Source organism: Thamnophis sirtalis, unplaced genomic scaffold (assembly GCF_051295495.1).
Source record: "Thamnophis sirtalis isolate CommonGarterSnake01/CBP01778 unplaced genomic scaffold, rThaSir2_p1.2 scaffold_3, whole genome shotgun sequence".
Classification (NCBI taxonomy): Eukaryota; Metazoa; Chordata; class Lepidosauria; order Squamata; family Natricidae; genus Thamnophis; species Thamnophis sirtalis.
The window spans coordinates 145664511-145684254 of record NW_028261383.1 but is presented as its reverse complement, the minus strand read 5'-3'; the positions used below and the strand labels follow the sequence as shown (position 1 = coordinate 145684254).

The 19744-nt window shown below is 41.2% G+C and overlaps 1 protein-coding gene across 2 annotated transcripts in view; it reads left to right on the top strand.

Moving 5' to 3' along the window:
* Nucleotides 1-16981: 16981 nt before the first annotated feature.
* Nucleotides 16982-19744, top strand: part of TOM1L1 (target of myb1 like 1 membrane trafficking protein) — a 57707-nt gene continuing 54944 nt past the window's right edge. Inside the window, exons 1-2 of one of the 2 annotated variants that reach the window (XM_087710336.1) lie at nt 16982-17210; nt 18740-18824. In XM_087710336.1, coding sequence (XP_087566462.1) covers nt 17153-17210; nt 18740-18824 — 143 coding nt within the window. In that variant the 5' untranslated portion in view covers nt 16982-17152. The remainder of the gene's footprint in view (nt 17211-18739; nt 18825-19744) is intronic. The other variant, XM_087710337.1, reaches the window with a different exon arrangement.

The following is a 19744-nucleotide window of genomic DNA, read 5'->3' as shown; positions in this document are numbered from 1 at the left end:
GAATGAGAAAACAAGTATACGTATGAATATAACATATAAACATATAAGCATAAGCAGGTATATGTATACACATAAGAAATGGGTACATATAAATGGGGCCAGTAGGACAGGGACGGTAGGCACACTGGTGCACTTATGCACATCCCCTACTGACCTCTTAGGAGTGGGGTGAGGTCAACAGTTCACAGTTTAAGGTTAAAGTTATGGGGGTTTGGGGATGAAACCACAGAATCAGGTAGAGCATTCCACACATTGTCCACTCTGTTGCTGATGTCATATTTTCTGCAATCGAGTTTGGAGCAGTTTACTTTGAATTTGTATCTCTTGCGTGCCTGTGTATTATTGTGATTAAGGCTGAGTAATAAACTGAGTAAAAGAGCCAATGACTACATCAGTATCTGGCAACACCTGATTACATTCCTTTGAGCTACTTATCACAAGAAGTAAATTATTGTTTTGCAAACCCCAAAAGTTGTTTCCTCCTTCAAGTTAATGTTAGCCAGCAGAGGGAGTCACTGTGTTATGGAAGAGTCTTCCTTATGCAAGGACAAACAGGAAGCATATAAATCTTAATATACATAAAGAGAGAAAAGAAAGGAAAGCAAAGAAGGAGAAGAAAAACTTCCTGCTCACCAGAAGTCTGGTAGCATCTTGTCCAATTAACCCATTTTATAAGGCACAAACTTTTGAGAGCTGAAGTTCACTGCATCACATGCTTCTTGTAGAAAGAGTTACACGATTGGTGGCCAGTGTATAGAAAAGCCAGTTTGGTGAAGTGGCTAAGGCAACAGTCTGGAAACCTGGAGAGCATTTCACTCAATGTTCCCTCTAAGCCGGGCAGGTGCGCAGCCGCGCACATGGCAACAAAACACCCACAGCAGTTTCCAACTGCTGCACAGTGGTTTTTGTGAGACACCTTCCACGATAATAGGAGAGGAGAGCCAGCCTGGAGACAGCAATCACAAGGCAGAAAGTAGCTGAGAGAAGGGGTGTGAGGGTTGGGAGAAGGCATGGGATGGGCTCCCAGCAGCGGCTGCTTGGATTTGCCATTTGAGAGGGGGGTAAGGGGGAGAGAGAGAGAGAGAGAGAGAGAGAGGGAGGGAGGGAGGGAGGGAGGGAGAGGGAGGGAGGGAGGGAGGGGGAGAGAGAGAGAGAGAGAGAGAGAGAGAAAGAGAGAGAGACCAACACTCTCGCTGGCATCCCGGCCAGATGAGAGGGACTGCAGAGGGTGTCCTCGAGTCTAGGGCAGCGAGTCATTCTATGGGAAAGTTGCCTCTTGGAAGGAATGACCTGGCTTGACTCCCGCTTTTGACCGAACGGAGAAGCGAAGAGCCAGGAGAGATGAGGCAGGAGATACAAAGTGGCAGCCAAGCTGGGTCATTCCTTCCAAGAGGCAACTTTCCCATCGAATGACTCGCTGCTCTAGACTCGAGGACACTCTCTGCAGTCCCTCTCGTCTGGCTGGGATGCCAGCGAGAGTGTTAGTCTCTCTCTCTCTCTCTCTCTCTCCTTGTTTCTCTCTCTCTGTCTCTCTCTGTCTCTCTATCTCTATCTCCCTTCCCCCCCCCCTCTCTCTCAAATGGCAAATCCAAGCAGCTGCTGCTGGGAGCCCATCCCATGCTTTCTCCCAACCCTCACACCCCTTCTCTCAGCTACTTTCTGCCTTGTGATTGCTGTTTCCAGCTGGCTCTCCTCCCCTATTATTGTGGAAGGCGTCTCACAAAAACCACTGCGCAGCAGTTGGAAACTGCTGTGCGGTATTTTGTTGCCATGTGCACGGCCGCGGACCTGCCCGGCTTAGAGGGAACATTGCATATAGCCAGCTGAGTGACCTTATGTCAGTCACATTCTTTCTGCCCTAGGAAGCAGGCAAGGGCAAATCACTTCCGAAAAACCGTGCCAAGAAATCTCTTAGAGATTCCCAAAAGTGTTTTCAGAACACAGAGAATTCTACCTACTGATAGAGGGGGGAAAGAGGATTCAGGGTTGGAAAGAGAGTAAGTGTCTCTTTTTCATTTGCAACTGCACATTGGAAAATCTGCTTTCAACTACAAATGGATTTCTGGGAGAAACTCTGTCCTCCAATCTGGACTTTCATAGAACTGTAAAGGAGATAACCTCAGTTTTTTTCACACTGGGGCCATGGTAAAATTCATTTTTTTTAACTATCGGTTCTCTGGGCATGGCAGGGGAGGCAGGGCCTCACCACTGTCATCATGAAAAGAAAAAAAATGTAAAAGGAAAAAGGCTGAGGTAGTTGCTGCCAGAGTCATAGTGGATGACTCTGCTTAGTGCTTAACTGTTTAAAAAAGCCTCTAAAAAAGTGCCCTCTGCAGGAAGAGGTGAGAGAACCACGTGCCTCATTTAGTCTATCTTTATGATCACTTGAGCAGAGTTAAGCAAGGGTTAAAAGGCGAAAAATTCCTTATGTAGATGAGGCACTTGGTTCTCTCGCCTCCTCCTGTAGAGGGCACTTTTTAGAGGCTTTTTTTAAACAGTTAAGCAGAGTCATCCATTGGAGGCTCTGGCAGCAGCTAACCCAGCCTGACTTCAGCAGCTCTTGCCTTTTATATTTTTTACATTTTCATCATGGCAGACAAGAGCAGAGTTGAAATCCTCTGTGAAACAGCTGGAAAAGGTATGTGAGTCGGAGGGAGAGGGGAGGAATTCAAAATTATTGTAATTTGTAAGTAATTATAATTTGTATTATTGTAAGTAATGTGTGTGTGTGTGTGTGTGTGTGTGTGTGTGTGTTTTACCCGCCTCTGCTGGCGCGCGGGCTGCCACTTTATTTTTTATTTTTTATTTCTTAAAGCCCTGCCGCCGCGTCCGCCATAGAGCAGGACGCGTCCCGCCTGTATGGCGAACGCGGCGGCAGAGCTTCAACGGGACTTTTGGAAAGCCCCGGCGCTGGCAGACATAGGGCGGCTTTTGCACACTTGCCTCACCGGCCATGAACCTCACCGAATGTCACTGAGGGAAAGGATACTGCAAAATCTCCATTCCCTCTCCACTTTGGGGCCAGCCAGAGGTGGTATTTGCCAATTGTCTCAACTACTCAGACACTACCACTACCGGTCATCCAGAACCTGTCAGAACCTGCTGAATTTCACCCCTGACCAGGGCTATTTAGAATACTCTGAAGTATATCTCTTTATTGTGTCTGCAACTCAGGAATATACAGTTTTTACAGCAAAGGGCATCATAGGAATTGTTTCTATATTCTAGCCTTTGGAAAGCCTATTCAAAAGGCAAAAATGCAAACAATAATGAAATATAGGAATAATTTCTATGTTAGGGTACTGGATGGAGACCAGGGAACTTAGTTTCAAGTCTCCACTGTGTGTCAAGCTTATCTGGAAATTCACGTGCAAAATAATAATAATAATAATAATAATAACAACAACAACAACAACAACAACAACAACTCCGCCATTGCCGGTCCCAAGCCCGGATGAGAAAGGAGGAGGGTTGGGGTCAGGTTGGCAACCTGGCCCTATAAAAAAAACCCGCCAACCCATACAATATGGTGAAAGAAACGAATAAAAATTTTATACCGCATCGGTTGTCGTGCGGGTTAACAAGGGCCGCGGCGGATGTTGGGGTCCCTGGACATCCGTCGACAAGTGGGCTACAAGTGGACCAGCCAACAAAACGACAAAAATATAGTGCAGATGAAAACCGTGCCATAATGGCCTGTTACTACAACTCAGAGCTAGAAAAAAGAGGTTATTTAAAGCAAATGTATGAATTATGGAAACAACAATATCCAGATTCAAATGTTAGTGAACAAAGACTAGCAGATCAAAGGCAATTTATTATATGGAATAAAGTGTTTAGTGAAGTTGAATTTGAAGAAATTCAGGCAAATTGCAAAACCAAAAAAACAACATCACAAGCGGAAATAACTGATATTCAAGACACAACTAAAGACATTATAGTAGAACTCCCAGAAGAAGCTGTCGGGGAGGAAATAACAACACTACCACTAGAACCAGTTATCACTGAGCCAACTGATGAACTAACTCAAAAACAAAAAGAATTAAAGGATAAGATCATGGAGCATTTTCTGCTAAATGAGGAAAGGCAACGTTTATCATCACTAAAAACTGTGCCTAAGAAAATTTGGGCCCCTATCATGAAAATGGTTAATGCAGTGTTTTCAACAATTGAATCAGGATCCATCTTGGAAACGAACCAGTTAATGTACAGCGCAGCTGTAATAGTCACTAATGAACTAGGCATTAAAATCAAAGTACCTAGTCACACAACGGAAAAAGCATCAAAGTCAAAGTGGAAAATCCGATCAGAACAAAAAGTCAAAAAATTAAGGGCAGATGCTAGTAACTTAAAGAACATGCATGAGCAATTGCTTAAAAACAACAAAATCATAGATCAGCTAATCAGAAGATATAGGTTGGATACAAGAAACATCAATGAAGCTGTAGAGATTGTAAAACAGCAGATAACAGCAACAGCTAGAAAAATTGAAAGATATGAGGCACGAATCATCCAATATAAATAAAATCAGCAATTTCTATCACACCAACGGCGTTTTTATCAAAGTCTTAATGTAAATGGTGACACATCTTGCCAGTAGAGCAAAAAGGCAACAAAAGAAGGAGCAGGGGCACAAAAGATCAGCTCCTAATTGATAAAATGATATTAGAAAATTGTAAGAACAGAAAAACGAACTTGAATATGGTCTGGATTGATTACAAAAAGGCATTCGACTCATTGCCACATAGTTGGATCATAAAATGATTAGAAACAACTGGCATTAGCAAAAATATTACATCTTTTACTCAAAAGGCGATGAAACAATGGAGAACTGAATTGGCAGTAGGGAATGAGAACTACGGAATGGTTAATATCAAGCGAGGAATTTTCCAGGGTGATTCACTTTCATCTCTTCTCTTCATCATCGCCATGATCCCACTATCAATAATCTTAAAAAAAATGAAATTAGGCTACCAAACAGCCAAAGAAGCTGAAAAAATTTCGCATTTACTATATATGGATGATTTGAAACTCTATGGAAAGTCAGAAATAGAAATCCAATCACTGACAAACACAGTCCGAGTATTCAGCACCGATATTTCAATGCAGTTTGGCATGGAAAAATGCGCCACTGTATCCATAAAAAGGGGCAAAATCACTGCATGTGAGGGAATTGAAATGCCCAATGGCCAACTAATTAAATGCAACGAAAATGAAGCCTACAAATACTTAGGCATTCTGCAGTTGGATAACATCAAGCATGGAGAAGTAAAAACTATTGTCAGGCGAGAGTACACCAACAGAGTTAGGAAAATTTTGAAATCTAAATTGAATGGTGGAAATACAATCAAGGCCATAAATACCTGGGCAATACCAGTTATAAGATACACAGCTGGTATAGTTAATTGGACACAAGCTGATTTGGACATTTTGGACTGAAAAACCAGGAAACTAATGACAATGCACTACAGTTTACATCCACGTGATGATACTGATAGACTATACCTGCCCCAAAAATCAGGGGGCAGAGGATTATTACAAGTGAAGCAAACAGTTGAAGAAGAAAAACATGCACTGGCTGATTATTTAAAAGAAAGTCAAGAACATCTATTAATCGAAGTAAAGAACAAAAATCTACTGAAGGCCCAACAGACGAAACAAGAATACAGAAAAGATGTGATAAAATCAAGAATGGAGAGTTGGCAGAACAAAGCACTGCATGGCCAATTTCTGGAAAAAATAAAAGATAAAGTGGACAGTGAACAAACTTGGTTATGGTTAACAACAGGTACATTAAAGAAAGAAACAGAGTCACTAATCCTGGCTGCGCAAGAACAAGCTATCTGCACAAATGCCATTAAGGCCAAAATCGAAAAATCCTCTGATGATGCCAAATGCAGACTTTGCAAAGAAGCTGATGAAACTGTTGATCACATACTCAGCTGCTGTAAAAAAATCATGCAGACTGATTATAAATTGCAGCACAATTCAGTAGCACAAATGATCCATTGGAATTTGTGCAAAAATTATAATATTAAAACAGCAACAAACTGGTGGGAACATCAGCCTGAAAAAGTCACCGAAAATCAGATGGTCAAGATCTTGTGGGATTTTCGCATACAAACAGACAAAATACTGGCGCATAATAGACCAGACATCACACTGGTTGAGAAAAATAAGATCACAATCATAGACATTGCAATACCAGGTGATAACAGAGTCGCCGAGAAGGAACATGAAAAAAATCGCTAAATACCAGGACTTAAAAATCGAAATTCAACGACTATGGCACAAACCAGCAGTGGTAATTCCAGTGGTAATTGGCACACTGGGTGCTATTCCAAAAGCACTGGAATTACATTTAAAACAGTTAAAAATTGACAAAATCACCATCAGTCAAATGCAAAAAGCCGCACTGCTTGGATCTGCACGCATATTACGAAAATACATTACAACGTCCTAGGCCCCTGGGTGGGGCCCGACTAGTAACCAATGCCAAATCCGGCGAAACAACTGGCCTCTATAATGATAACAACAACAACAACAACAACTTTTAAATACAGATGGATCATCATTTGGAACATAACACACCAGATATCACAGTTGTTGAAAACTGAAACTTTCAATTTATTAATATTGCTGTAGCAGGAGACGCCAGAGTCGAAGAAAAAGAACTGGAAAAAATCACGAACTGTTGTGACCTGGCCATTGAAACTATGCAATTATGGATGAAACATGTAAGAGTGATACCCATTGTCATCGGGGCACTTGGTACCATGTCCAAAATTTTTACAAAATACATCAAGAAATTGCAGCTTCCTGCAATAACACCAGCGGAACTGCAAAAAACTGTGCTACTAGGAACATCATACATCTTAAGAAGGTACTTGGTTGGTATCTAGGATGCTGGCAGCAATCCATGTCAACCATCAGCGCCAGTCAATGGTATTTGTGATACATTTTTAATTGTTCAGTTGAGCGAGTTTCATGTTTAATGAATAAAAGAATAATAATATTTTGATGCCTTTTCCAAACACACGTTGGAAAATCTGCTTTCAAATAGATATGGAGTTCTGGAGAAACTCTGTCCTCCAACCTGGACTTTCATAGAACTGTAAATAATTCTGTTTTTCCACACTGTGGCTATTTAGAATATTCTGGACTATGTTTCTTTATAATGACCGCAACTCAGGAATATACCTTGAACACAATGAGGACAAGTGACCCTTGTCACACATCTCAGTGTTTGCAGTTTTGTGTATCTGCAGTGGATGAATTTCAGTAGATGTATAAAACTTTTCATAGATTGTGATTTTGGCTTTGCTTTTTGTTACTTTATGTATATTTCAAATGGCAGAAATACCTTACTTAGCACATGCATTGAATACTAATTGGTATTGAAGAATCATTGGCACTCAACTTATGACAATTGGGACCAAAGCTTCTGTTGCTAAGCAGGGTTTAATTAATTAAGAGAATTAATTAAATTAATTAATTTTACAATCATTTTGCTACTTTTGTTAAACCAATTACTGCCGTTATTAAGTGAATCATGTGATCACTAAGCGAACCTGGCTTTCCCCATTGATTTTGCTAGTTGGAAGCTGGCTCTGATCGCAAATAGTGATCACATGAGCTAGGGATGGCACAACGGTGGTGAATACATTCTGGTTGCCAAGTGCCCAAATTTTGATCATACGATTGTGGAAATGCTGCAACAGTCATACATGTGAGGATTAGTTGTAAGTCACTCTTTTCCGCTCCACTGTAATGTTGAACTAGGGCAAAAGGAATGGTTGTTAAAGTCGAGGATTACCTGTATTTTTTTTTCGGGTCGATGAACATGTTACATTATTTGCTTCTCGATGCTTAGTCAGCAACACTGCAGGGTGGTTTTGTCCTCACAGCAGCTGGCTTTCCTTGTGTTATCTGATCTGATAGATAAGATCATATTTTTTGCACCATATAGCTGACATTTCTCTACTCTGCTCTCTCACCCAGAAATTCAAGCCTGCCAACAGGAGGGCTCCTTGCAGATTGCTCCGATTGCAAAGAATGCCCTGTGGGCAGCATTTAACATCCAGAGGCTTTTCACAACTCTGTGAACGTGTAGTAGGGTCACCTTTTTGTCCCCATGTCCATCATTTGTCAGGCATAGCAGATATTGTCCAGCTTTTCAGGTGCTTTATTTTATTTTAACCAATTTCGTTGTATTTATTTAGTACAATGACAATAAAGGCTACACTATTTTGGACTGCTTTCACAACAGGAGTCTTTAAAACATTTGAGCATTGCGACCTTGTATTATCTGCTTCTTTTCTTTCCCTCCTTCATCAACACAGCTCAACAGTCTAGATTTATGTAGTTTATTTCCTGATTCCAGTGAACAGCTTCCATCCAGGTCCTTCAACTCTATGTAGATCACATGACTCATGTTTCTATGGTGAAATTTGCAGCTTTTCACTGCAATTTTTGCCCAGGTGCCAAATCATTTGCGTATCCTTCTTTCCCACCCCAATCTGTTGTTCTTTCCAATTGTCCCCCATTGCCTGTTGACGAGGTACATGGAGCATTGCACAGTGTCCGTTATGGTGCTTAAGCCTAAAAAAAGTAAACACAAACTTTTTTTTTTCTACAGGAAACAACTAGTTAAAGAAATGGAGACGTTTTTACAGCCAAATGGTAAACAGATTGATTTCAGAGGATTATGAAAGCCTTGGGGGGGGGGGGGAGTTAAGGGCCCACATCCTGCAGCTCTTAACCACTACTTTCTCACAATCCACAAATTACAGATTGGCTTTGGTGTCTTTAATTAAGACCAGGGTACATCGGCCATGTTATTGCTTAGCATAATTCATGACCCAGACTCAAATATATAAGCCAAGTGTTGTGTCTGGTTCAATGAACAAATTATGGTCACAAATCGTGGCTTAGCACACTGATGGCAAACCTTTTTAGGCACTGAGTGCCCAAACTGTGCATGTGCACATGGCCAAACTGAAAGGTGTGTGCGAACGTGGACATGCGTGCATGCGCAGCACACCTGAAGACCAGCTGGTCGGTAGGAAGTCGGGCATCCCAACACCAGCAGCATGGCAAGAGGTAAGATCTTTTTCTTTTGTGAGCTTCTGTTTCCCTGCAAATGACAAAACAGAAGCTCACAAAAGAAACAGCATGGAGATCTGACCTGGGGTGCTAGCACATGTGCCAGCAGAGAGGGCTCTGTGTGCCACCTCTGGCATGCATGCCATAGGTTCACCATCACGGGTTTAGCATATCTGAACCTACCCATAATTTCAAGTTACATCACAAAGTGGAAGGACAAGTCCCAACCCCTCCCAATTTCCTCCAGACCAGGAGTGGGCAACTATAGCCCCCTTTACAACTTGTGGACTTCAACTCCCAAAATTCCTAAGCCAGGAATCCTGGCTCAGGAATTCTGGGAGTTAAAGTCCACAGGTCATAAATTTACCATAGTTGCCAACTCCTGCTCCAGAGTATTGTTGGAGGAAAAGGGGGCTGAGAGTGGCTCATAATAGGCCTAAGAGAGAGCAAGGCTTTTTCCAGAGAAATAACCCGAGGCATTTGAAGCCTAAGGAGAAAAATATAAGCAATGCCCCTCCCACCCCAGTAACCAAACCCCAGCCATTGATAAAATCAGGAATCTGATTTTCTACCTAAGGCAAATTACCTCAACCTCTGGTGTCAAAGGGACCAATTTGAAATCTTCCGGATATCCTGGTGGGTTGCAGAGACAGGTAGGCTGTGTTACATTAGACGATTTTCTGGAAAGCAGTTTTCCTGATTGCAAAGGGCAGTGTGTGCTTTCCCAACAAACAACATTTCCTGGTCTGACACCATTAAGCATTAACGTACCTCTGAGTAGGTAAACATGGCATTGTTCACCTGTCAGCAAAGTTGTAAATTCTCCTTAAAAATACCAAGGATGGGCTGCTGACACACTTAAGCCCCAAGCATTTAGTCAGCATCGACTTGCAAAATAATGGCTTTTCCTCCCTGTTTTTCAGACATTTTCATCGAGTAAGCACCAGGAAGCCAGTAACAAGCAGCAATTCTCACCAGAGTTAGAGAAGTGTAAGGCAATTTCTACTAATCACGACAACCTCACTTAACCTAGCCTTAGAGTTGGCCACTGCATCCAGCAGCATCAGAATTCATTCATTACACTCCTAACGTTGCTCAAGGTTTCTGTATGGAAAATGCTGTACAGCAGTCTTCCCAGCCTTGCTGTTTCCTGGAACACCAATGTAAGGTGGCTTATTATTATATCCTGACAGGGAGAACAATTAACTATTGGAACAGTTTGCCTCCAGAAGTTATGGGTGTGCTGACGCTGGAGGTCTTTAAGAAGAGATTGGACAACTGTTTGTCTGAAATGGTTATTAGGTCTCCTCCTCTCCTCCTGGAGAGGGTTGGACTAGAAGACCTCCAAGGTCCCTGCCAACTCTTCTTATTCTGTTATTCTAATTATTTGTGCAGGTAGCCCTTGTTTAGTGACTGCCTGGGAGAACAAACTTTTGCAGCTATGATGTGGTGATGAAAAGCAGCAGCTTTGCCACCAATTCTCCCATTTATGGCCTTTGCAAGGTAAAAGGAAGCTGTAAAGAACAGTCATGGTTTCACTTAGAGACTATTGCACATAACAAAGAAGTTGCTGGTCCCAATTGGGGTTGCTAAACATGGACCACCGGTAATGGATTTGAACTAGGTTCAATTCTCTGTTCAGCCATTGATTTGAGGTTTTCACTCTCTCAGCTGAACATGTCAGAGGGAGGGGTTGCTGTCACAAAAGTAAATGTGGTAGCCGAGAGAGAGATTAATAACTGGTGGCACCTTGACTGCCATCTTGACTTTTTTTGACTCTTCTCCCATGGTTGACCCCACTATCAATCTAACCAACTTCAAAGGATTAGTGCTGAAAAGATAAAATGAAGACAGCTGCCCATGTAAGCCCTCTGGAGCATTCAAAGAAAAAGCTGGATATAAATGCCACCACTAAATATAAATGATTAGTAAATTCTCCATCTTCCTCAGCCAGCATTCAACACTTCTGAAAGGCATCAGACTGGGAAAGAGTTGTGCACAAAATACAAAATTAAAGCAGCATTCATTAGGATTAGTAATGAGACAACAGGCCAAGGATATCCCACATTTCAATCATCAGAATAGAGCTGGAAGGGACCTTGGAGGACTTCTAATCCAACCCCCTGCTCAACAGGAGACCAACTTCTGAAGGCAAGCTGTTCTACTGGTTAATTGTCCTTACTGTTAGGAAATTTCTCCTAATTTCAGATTGCTTGTCTCCTTTGTTAGGTAAGCTCCCTGTTGGGAGAACGAGTACATTCAGCGAAGCGTTGTGAGAGTTGTGTTGGAGAACACACAAACCAGCATACAGAGACACTGCAGTTTAAATAGGCTTTTACTTTCGTGAAAATAGAGGTATCAGAGTCCCTCAAACAGTCCAAGTCATACAATGATAAGTCAGTCAGTCATCAACGTCTTTCAGATAAGGGATAATCCAAATAACATAGTCCAGTATCCATATAATCAGTCCAGTACACAAAGTTTGCTAACAGTTGCAAAACTTACAATAGCTCATGGCACTTCCAGCTTCCAAAAACACTCAGATCAGATCAGCCCAGCATCTAACAAAACAGAGAGAGCTAACAGTCATTCTGGCTCCCTCTTATGGCTGATTGAGGAAAACAGCAACCAATCACATTTTACAGTATGATTTAAAGAAACAGGTATAGCATTGCTACATGATTTATATATTGCCAACCCAACCAGTAGAATTATATTCCTAACATCCTTGATTAGTTTACATCCATTGTTTCTTGTCCTGCCCTCTGGTGCTTTGGAAAATAAGTTGATCCCCTCCTCTTTCTGGCAACCTCTCAATTTTATTCAAGCCAAGGGCCATTTTTGGTTTGTAAATACACTACAGAGTAGATGAGGTCAGGAAATACAAAGGATGCTGTCTATAAGCAACTGATGGCTCCAGATTCTAGAATGTCTGAGAAAACAAAGGTGAAATACTGTGCATTTAATCTTTGAGGCAGCAGCATTTTGGGGAGGAAATAGAAGGTGATACACTCCTCTCTCTCCATTACTATTTGCTTCGTGTCAGTGAATTGGATCTTAGAAATGGCTTGTATGAGTTGAAAGCATTTATGCTAATGAAACATGGAATGTGAGAGGGGGGGGAGGAAAGTAACTGCAATTTCCCCAAATCTCTTTTTTTCATCCTGAGGCATGGTCCCCATTGTGCTAGATAAATCTCCAACCTTCAGGAGCTCCTTTAGAACAAATGCAAAGCACAAAGATATTCTCAGAAAGGAAGCAAAAATTGCCAGCTCCTATGATTCAATTCCCTAACTTTACTGTCATAATATTTTATCTTTCTTTCATATTTTCATGTACTGTTATACTCAACCGTGAGCTGTGTTGACATGCCAGTGTAAAAATGATCAATCAACATGGGATGTAATCAAATTTCAATTACAGTAGAACTTTAAAGTCATCTGAATCATAATTTCCTCATAACACTTAGCTTTTTATTTTTAGTTAGCAAGGATACATGGTGAGTTCCAAATAATGCAATACTTAATTCTGTCATGTCAAGGTAGGGGAAAAGCCAGTGCAAGTTTACTCTGAAGTAAACCTCTTTGATTTCAGTGATCTACTCCCAAGTAACTGGGTAGCCTTAAGGAATCGGCTTTCATTTTGTCCTTCATTTTCCACACATATTAAAACTGTCCAAGCTTCAGATTAAATTATGATTTAATGATACACTTGTGGCCATGAATTGTACTCGCATCCAGCCAAAGAAGATAATCATACTTTATGGGTCTGTTCTTAAGAAGCAGGAGCAATCATATTGGTGGGGCTATTTTTGAATGGTCATTTGGGTTTCAATTACATCTACTGAAATGTTACACGGCTCAGAGAGAAGTATTTTAAATATGTCTATGGAGATTCTCAGTCATCCAGGTCATGGTTGTCCCAAAGGTGCTTTTTTAGGAGGCAACTGGACTTCATTGTTTTTCTTTGAAGACATTTCGCTTCTCATCCAAGAAGCTTCTTCAGCTCTGACTGGAGGGCAGGGAATGGAAGGATTTATATTCCTTGCAGCCAGCTGGTCCTTTGCATTCTTTTAGAATGTTAACTTATTTAAATTTAACTTATGTTAAATATGGTTATGGCAATCATATCAAGGATTTTAAGAGTGGAAGTGGAAACAGTTTGCCTGTCTGAGACTTCCAATTCCTATCCTCCCTCTGAAATCCCATCCAAAACATTAAAAGAGCTAACTGCCCATTGATATCTCTAGCCTCCAGATATTCAGAAGGGCAAGATATAGCCACCAATTCTTAGAAAACTGCTCAGTCTTGTAGGAAACTGAACTGCTATTATGGCTTATCATATTGCACACAAATAGATCAAAGTCTTGCAAGCTATATAACAGACTTTAAGGAACAGTTGTCTTTCTATTGTCTTTTTCCCTTTAAATTGGGAAATGAGGTTTTTTAGAGTTCATCCCACCACTGCGGCACTTAATCCATCGCCACTTAAGATTCTACTTTAGGTTTGAAGTCTATAGTCTACAGTTAAGAAATATAATACAAATTAAGCACAATAAATTCAGTCTGAATTTCAGACAGGCAAGCAAATATCATCAGCCAGTCCAAGAGTCAGAGTTTCAAGTTTCTTATATAAGCTAAAGACAACACACCAGACATAGAAAATCAGATGATCGTTTCTAAATCTTACATAAGACTGAAGTACTGTAAGTGTTACATAAGGCTGTTTTTAGTTAAGCCAGGTGTTTGACAGGGGTCTCAATGAGCATCATTCCTCTGCTCTCCACCTTACCTCTAGAGCCCAAAGGCTGGGAAGTGAAATGCCATCATCTAATTATTCTAGCTTTGTGATGCTCCTTATCAGCTGATTCCTGACTTGGTGTTTCCTAAAGAAACTTGGTGTCTCCATGGTTCATGGCTTCGTGAGATTCAGTATTATCTGAGCCTTGACACTAACAAGTATTTGCTGACTGTCCTTAAAGGCCTAAATCCTTATGACTCTGGAAAGCTGTCTCAACATTCCAGAGACCCACTTTTAAGCAGAAATGATTGAAATTGGCTTTATGATCTAAACTAGTGTCTGTTACATCTTAAGCATCTCACCTGATATATAAGCTAATCAGCTATGCTTATTTGTTGAATATAAAAACCCTAAAATTGACTGTGAAAAACATGGGGAATGGCCTTGAAAGGTAGGAGGAAGAACTATTATCAAGGCAATAGTCAGATAAAAGGGGCATGAGGCCAGGCTAAAAAAGTAACTTGAGAAAACATCTCAAACAAGTCCCTCTTTAGTTCACACTAAATAAAGCAAGGGAAGGGGAAGCACCTTCAGATTTTACTACTATAGCTGTTACAATAAAGGTAGTCCTGTTTATAAGGCATTTGTTAATCTAGTCTACCTTATTGGGCCAACCCTGTTCTTCAAATATTACATTATATTTTAGAACCCATTTTCATTATCCTGTTTTTCTTCCTCCTGATGCCTCTGGATTCACAAGCATTCCTACTGTGAAAATAAATGTAAAACAGATAAGAATGTGATTAACTTAGAAAATGCCAAATTCTTTAGCTCAAATCCAGCGGGAAAAGAAAAGTGATGAAGGCAGAACAAAAGGGCACCAGATGTTTTAATCTAATGTTTCACTCTTTCTAAATGCCACATCGTGGTTGACCACAACATTCAAGAAATTGTTTAGGTCTCCCCTACCCTTCTTTTTCAGCTATGATAAATGGCTCAACAATGTGTTATGATAAGTATAATGGTAGACTCACATGCCTGGAAGAACTGAAATGCCATAATCTAGCTTCCAGAGCTATTCATTTTCCTAACCAGCCTTAATTGAGATGACATGAGAAGAATTCAGGTAAATCAGAGTTAAGAGGAGGAAAATCTCCTAGAATTCCTCCTAGGATAGTTAATTTGAACATTACTGAGAATTCTGGGAATTGAAGTATGGTTTTTTTGACGGTCCCAAGTTGAAGAAAAATGTTTAAGGAATAGCAATAGCCCTGGAACACCTCTGAATGTGGATTTTGCCTGCAGTTGTCAATCTGGAAATGCATTCCAGTGAAGTCACTGGGATTTAATCTGGAAAAAAAAATCAAATCTCATTGTGGCTCTTGCCCCAATTGTGAAATGTAATTAACATGGGATTTACATCCTGTTTTGTTTCCCTTCAGCCCTCAGATAGATTACATGCTATCATGAAAATAACACAATCAATTTGGCAATAAAAAGATCACTTTTTAAAAAGATTATTCTAATTATAAACATACATGCACATAATTTACTAAAACACAGTGATGCCTTTCTTTCCAAGGAAAAGTCCTGCAATCACTGCAATAAAGAGAAAAAGTCCTGTGCTTTATTTCAAATTGAATCCACTTTATCAGGCAAATGAAAAAGATGAAGGGAGATCGAGTAGGCTAGAAAGGGTGATAACTTCAATAGTTTATTTTTTGGGTTGTTTTGCAAACCATCAAACCCACCAGGGCAACTCTTCCTAACAGGCAATAGCAGTTCGACTTATACACCACTTCATAGGGCTTTCAGCCCTCTCTAAGCGGTTTACAGAGTCAGCATATCGCCCCCACAGTCTGGGTCCTCATTTTACCCACCTCAGAAGAATGGAAGGCTGAGTCAACCTTGAGCCGGTGAGATTAGAACCGCTGAACTGCAGATAACAATCAGCTGAAGTGGCCTGCAGTACTGCACCCTAACCACTGCGCCAGGTCTCCTCCTTATCAGCTGACAGTAGCCAACAGTAAAAAACATTGGGTTTCTGTCGTGATGGAGTCTTGTGACGAGCCGATTGACAGATGATGGAAGCAGTTAGCTTCCTCCCATAATTGGGGCTTACCAGGGGTTGTGACACTATATACATGTGTGTGTATGTGTATGCATGCATGCATACATACATACATACATGTTGCATTTGTACACACACACACACACACACACACACACACACACACACACACACACACACACACACACACACACACACACACACACACATATATATATATATATATATATATATATATATATATATATATATATATATATATATATATGTATATATATAGTCTTTTTGTATTTGGGACCCCAATACAACAAGACCACCATACCTACACCCATGAAAATCTACAAAAACATATAGACATACATACATACATACATACATGCATACATACATACATATATATATGAATTAAGTATAGTATAATATAGTATAAGTATATTTATATAACATATATGTGTGTGTATCATATTCTATAATTATACATACATGCATACATACATACATACATACATACATACATATATATATGAATTAAGTATAGTATAATATAGTATAAGTATATTTATATAACATATATGTGTGTGTGTGTGTACCATATTCTATAATTATATAATGAGCAGACGTTCATTAGCTCGAGTTTATTAACCGAACTCTTTACGTTTAGGATCAGAACAGGAGAGAAATTGTGGTCGTGGGATACCAACGTCTTCCCACCGCCTCAAAAAAAGGAAGGAGACAACCCCGAGTGATTGTGAGAACACACACACACACAGACACAAACCCCGACCAATCGCAAAAGTTGCCAACCGAAACCGGCCTTGAAATGCCAGGGAGCAAAAGAAGCTTCTCAACCTCGTGTACACCCCCACCAACCCGATGAAGCCGGGCGAGCAAACAGCGACACCTCCGACCAGGTTCCCTCGCACCCCGACCCCTGATCTCTCTGAGCCAAGGCAGATCTGATCCAGCCCCGCGCGGCACGTGATCCCCGACTCGGAGCTTATGGGACGCCAAGCCCCGGCGAGCACCTGGAAGGCGGCCGCCAAGCTCCTCCTTTCCAGCCTCCGGGAAAGCCGCTCGCCGATCCCCGACGAGGCAGCCACAGAAGGAGGAGGAGGAGGAGGAAGGCGTCGGCGTTAGGTGCCAGGGAGACGGCTGGAAGCGGGGGACGTCGTTCCCAGCTCTGATCCGAAGATCCTGGTCTCCCGAACGGGCCTGAAAACTCAGGCGCAACTCAGCATGGCTTTTGGAAAGAGTCAGAAGGATGCCTTCGGCACCCCCATAGGCCATCTGATCGGTAAGCGGCGCCTGTCGGGCAACTCATTCCCTTCAGATTCAGATTAACAGAGTTGGTCATCTAGTCCAGCCCCCTGCCCAAGCAGGAGACCCTATAACAGAGGTCTTCAAACTTGGCAACTTTAAGACTTAAGGGCTTCAACTCCGAAGTCCACAAGTCTTAAAGTTGCCAAGTTTGGGGATCCCTGCCTACACCATTTCTGACAAATGGAAATCCAGTCTCTTCTTGTGAAAGCTTGGGGCTAGCCCGGAGCCTTCTTCCTGAATTTAGCGGCTGGATCGCGAACTTCTGATACCCTGACATCGCTTGGGTTCCTGGCATTTTCCAATTACGATTATGTGAGGCTATTGAATTTGTGTATTCAAGGGGTTGTGTGGGGAGAAGTGCGTCACCCGGTGGGCAGGCGCATTTCTGGTAACTCATAGTAAAATCCCAAACTATTATCCCCTGCTGCTGAAAATTAGATTGTTATAGAAATGCTAATGGCAACCTATAGGGTAATTGAACTTTTTGGTGAGTTTGGAAGACTGAGCAAATGAAGAGATTTGATATTCATATATTACATATTTGGTAAGGTTGCTTAGAGGAAACTTTAGTCAACAACTGAGGATCAGAACTCCCCAAAGTGCTTCATCTATGCTTTCCTCTTCTTCTTTTTTTTGCAAGAATTTTTAACCACAACAGGTGTGTCCAATAAAGGCAACCAATGCTGAAGTCTCCTTTTTTCAGGGTACAAATTGTGAATATGCAGTACTGGAGTTCTGCATCTAACAGGGCAATGGGTCAACTTCCAGAAGCTGTTGATTAAGATTTATGATGATTAAGGTTCAATAGCAATAACTTTAGTCCCATTTTATCTTGGATATACCCTTCTTGTTACCCACGTCTCCTTAAATGGCATTGGAAAAATATCTTTGAGCCAGAACACCATGTTGAAACTCCACCAAATGCAATCTGTTACTATTAGCCGACTTCCCTACATTTAAAAGTTGGCTCAGAGATATGTGTTTATTTACAAGTCGTCCTTGATTTAGGACCACAGTTCAGCACCAGATTTCTGTTGCCAAGCGAGACAGATGTTAAGTGAATTTTACTCCACTTTATGACATTTTTGCCATAGTTGTTAAGTGAATTGCTGCAGTTGTTAAGTTAGTAACAAGTTGTTAAGTGAATCTGGCTTCCCCGTTGACTTTGATGGTCACAAAAGGCGATCACATGATCCCGGGACATTGCAACTGTCATAAATATGAGTCACTTCCCAAGCCTCTGAATTTTGATGCTGCAGTGGTCGTAAGGGTGAAAAAAGGCCATAAGTCACTTTTTTCAGTGCCATTGTAACTTTGAACAGTCACTGAATGAACTGTTGCAAATCAAGGACTACCTGTACTACATTTATATTTGGCTATTCACTCATTGTTTTAATTTGAAAAAAAACTGTCTCCTAAATGTCCTACTTTGGTCATCTAAAATAACAGTTTGTTCCTAAATGTCTAGCTTTTTAACTGTGAGCCCAATCTTTCCCTTGACAGAGAAAGCTACTTTTGGAACCTTGCAGACAGAAGAATGGGGTCAGTTTATGCATATTTGTGACCTTATCAACACAACTGAGGAAGGGTAAGCTGCTTGATCTTCTTTGAAAAGAGAAGCATTTGATCTTTAGCTAGGAGGTCAGAGAATGACAGTGCTTCTTCCTGAATTGTTGCATTTTTGTTTGTTATCAGTTTGCTCTTCAGCAGTTGGGAAAAAATAATGTTTGTGGGCAAGCATTTCCAGAGTAGTGGATGGAAACGTCTTACTTTTGTTTGCTTGTTTGTTTGTTTGGGGCTTTGTAAAATTTGTGGCTAAGAAGTATAATATGATAGCCCTTCAAGTTTGAAAAAGGTACTGTTTTTCAGTTGTGTACATGGAGATGGCTCTGCAGTCCCATTCTAGAAGCACAGAATCTATTGCAGTAGGGGCACAGGAAAGTCCATTGTTGTGGTGACTGTGGGTGATATTCTGTGAGTCCACCCACAGTTTTCTATCAATGTTTGGTGGCACATGTCTTCAAAGATGGTGACAGCTTCATAGCAGAGAGCTTGGCAACGGGTTCTGTCAGCAGCTGCAGCTTCTTGTTCTCTTAGCTGGAAGTCACAGTGGTGTGATTTCACCGTTTCTTTGTATGACCAATCTTGAGAAGTTCTCAAATTTTGAGATCTCTTCCCAGACTCCAGGACACAATGGAGAAACTGGAGAGGCATACAGCGACCATCCATTCTGATGATGTGTCCCACCCATCTCATCTGGGCTCTGATAATCAGAGACTCAATGCTGGTGGACTCTGCATATCCAAGATCTCTAGGTTGGAGACATGGCCTTGCTAACAAATATCAAGGATGGAGCAGAGAGCACGCATATGAAATTTCTCCAGTTGTTTGATGCACCTTCAGTACAGACTTCTGGATTCACATCCATATAGGAGGGAAGAGATAACATGGACTCTGTAGACTTCCGGCTTTGTGGTGGTATGCATGTTGTGTGGATTGAGCACTCCA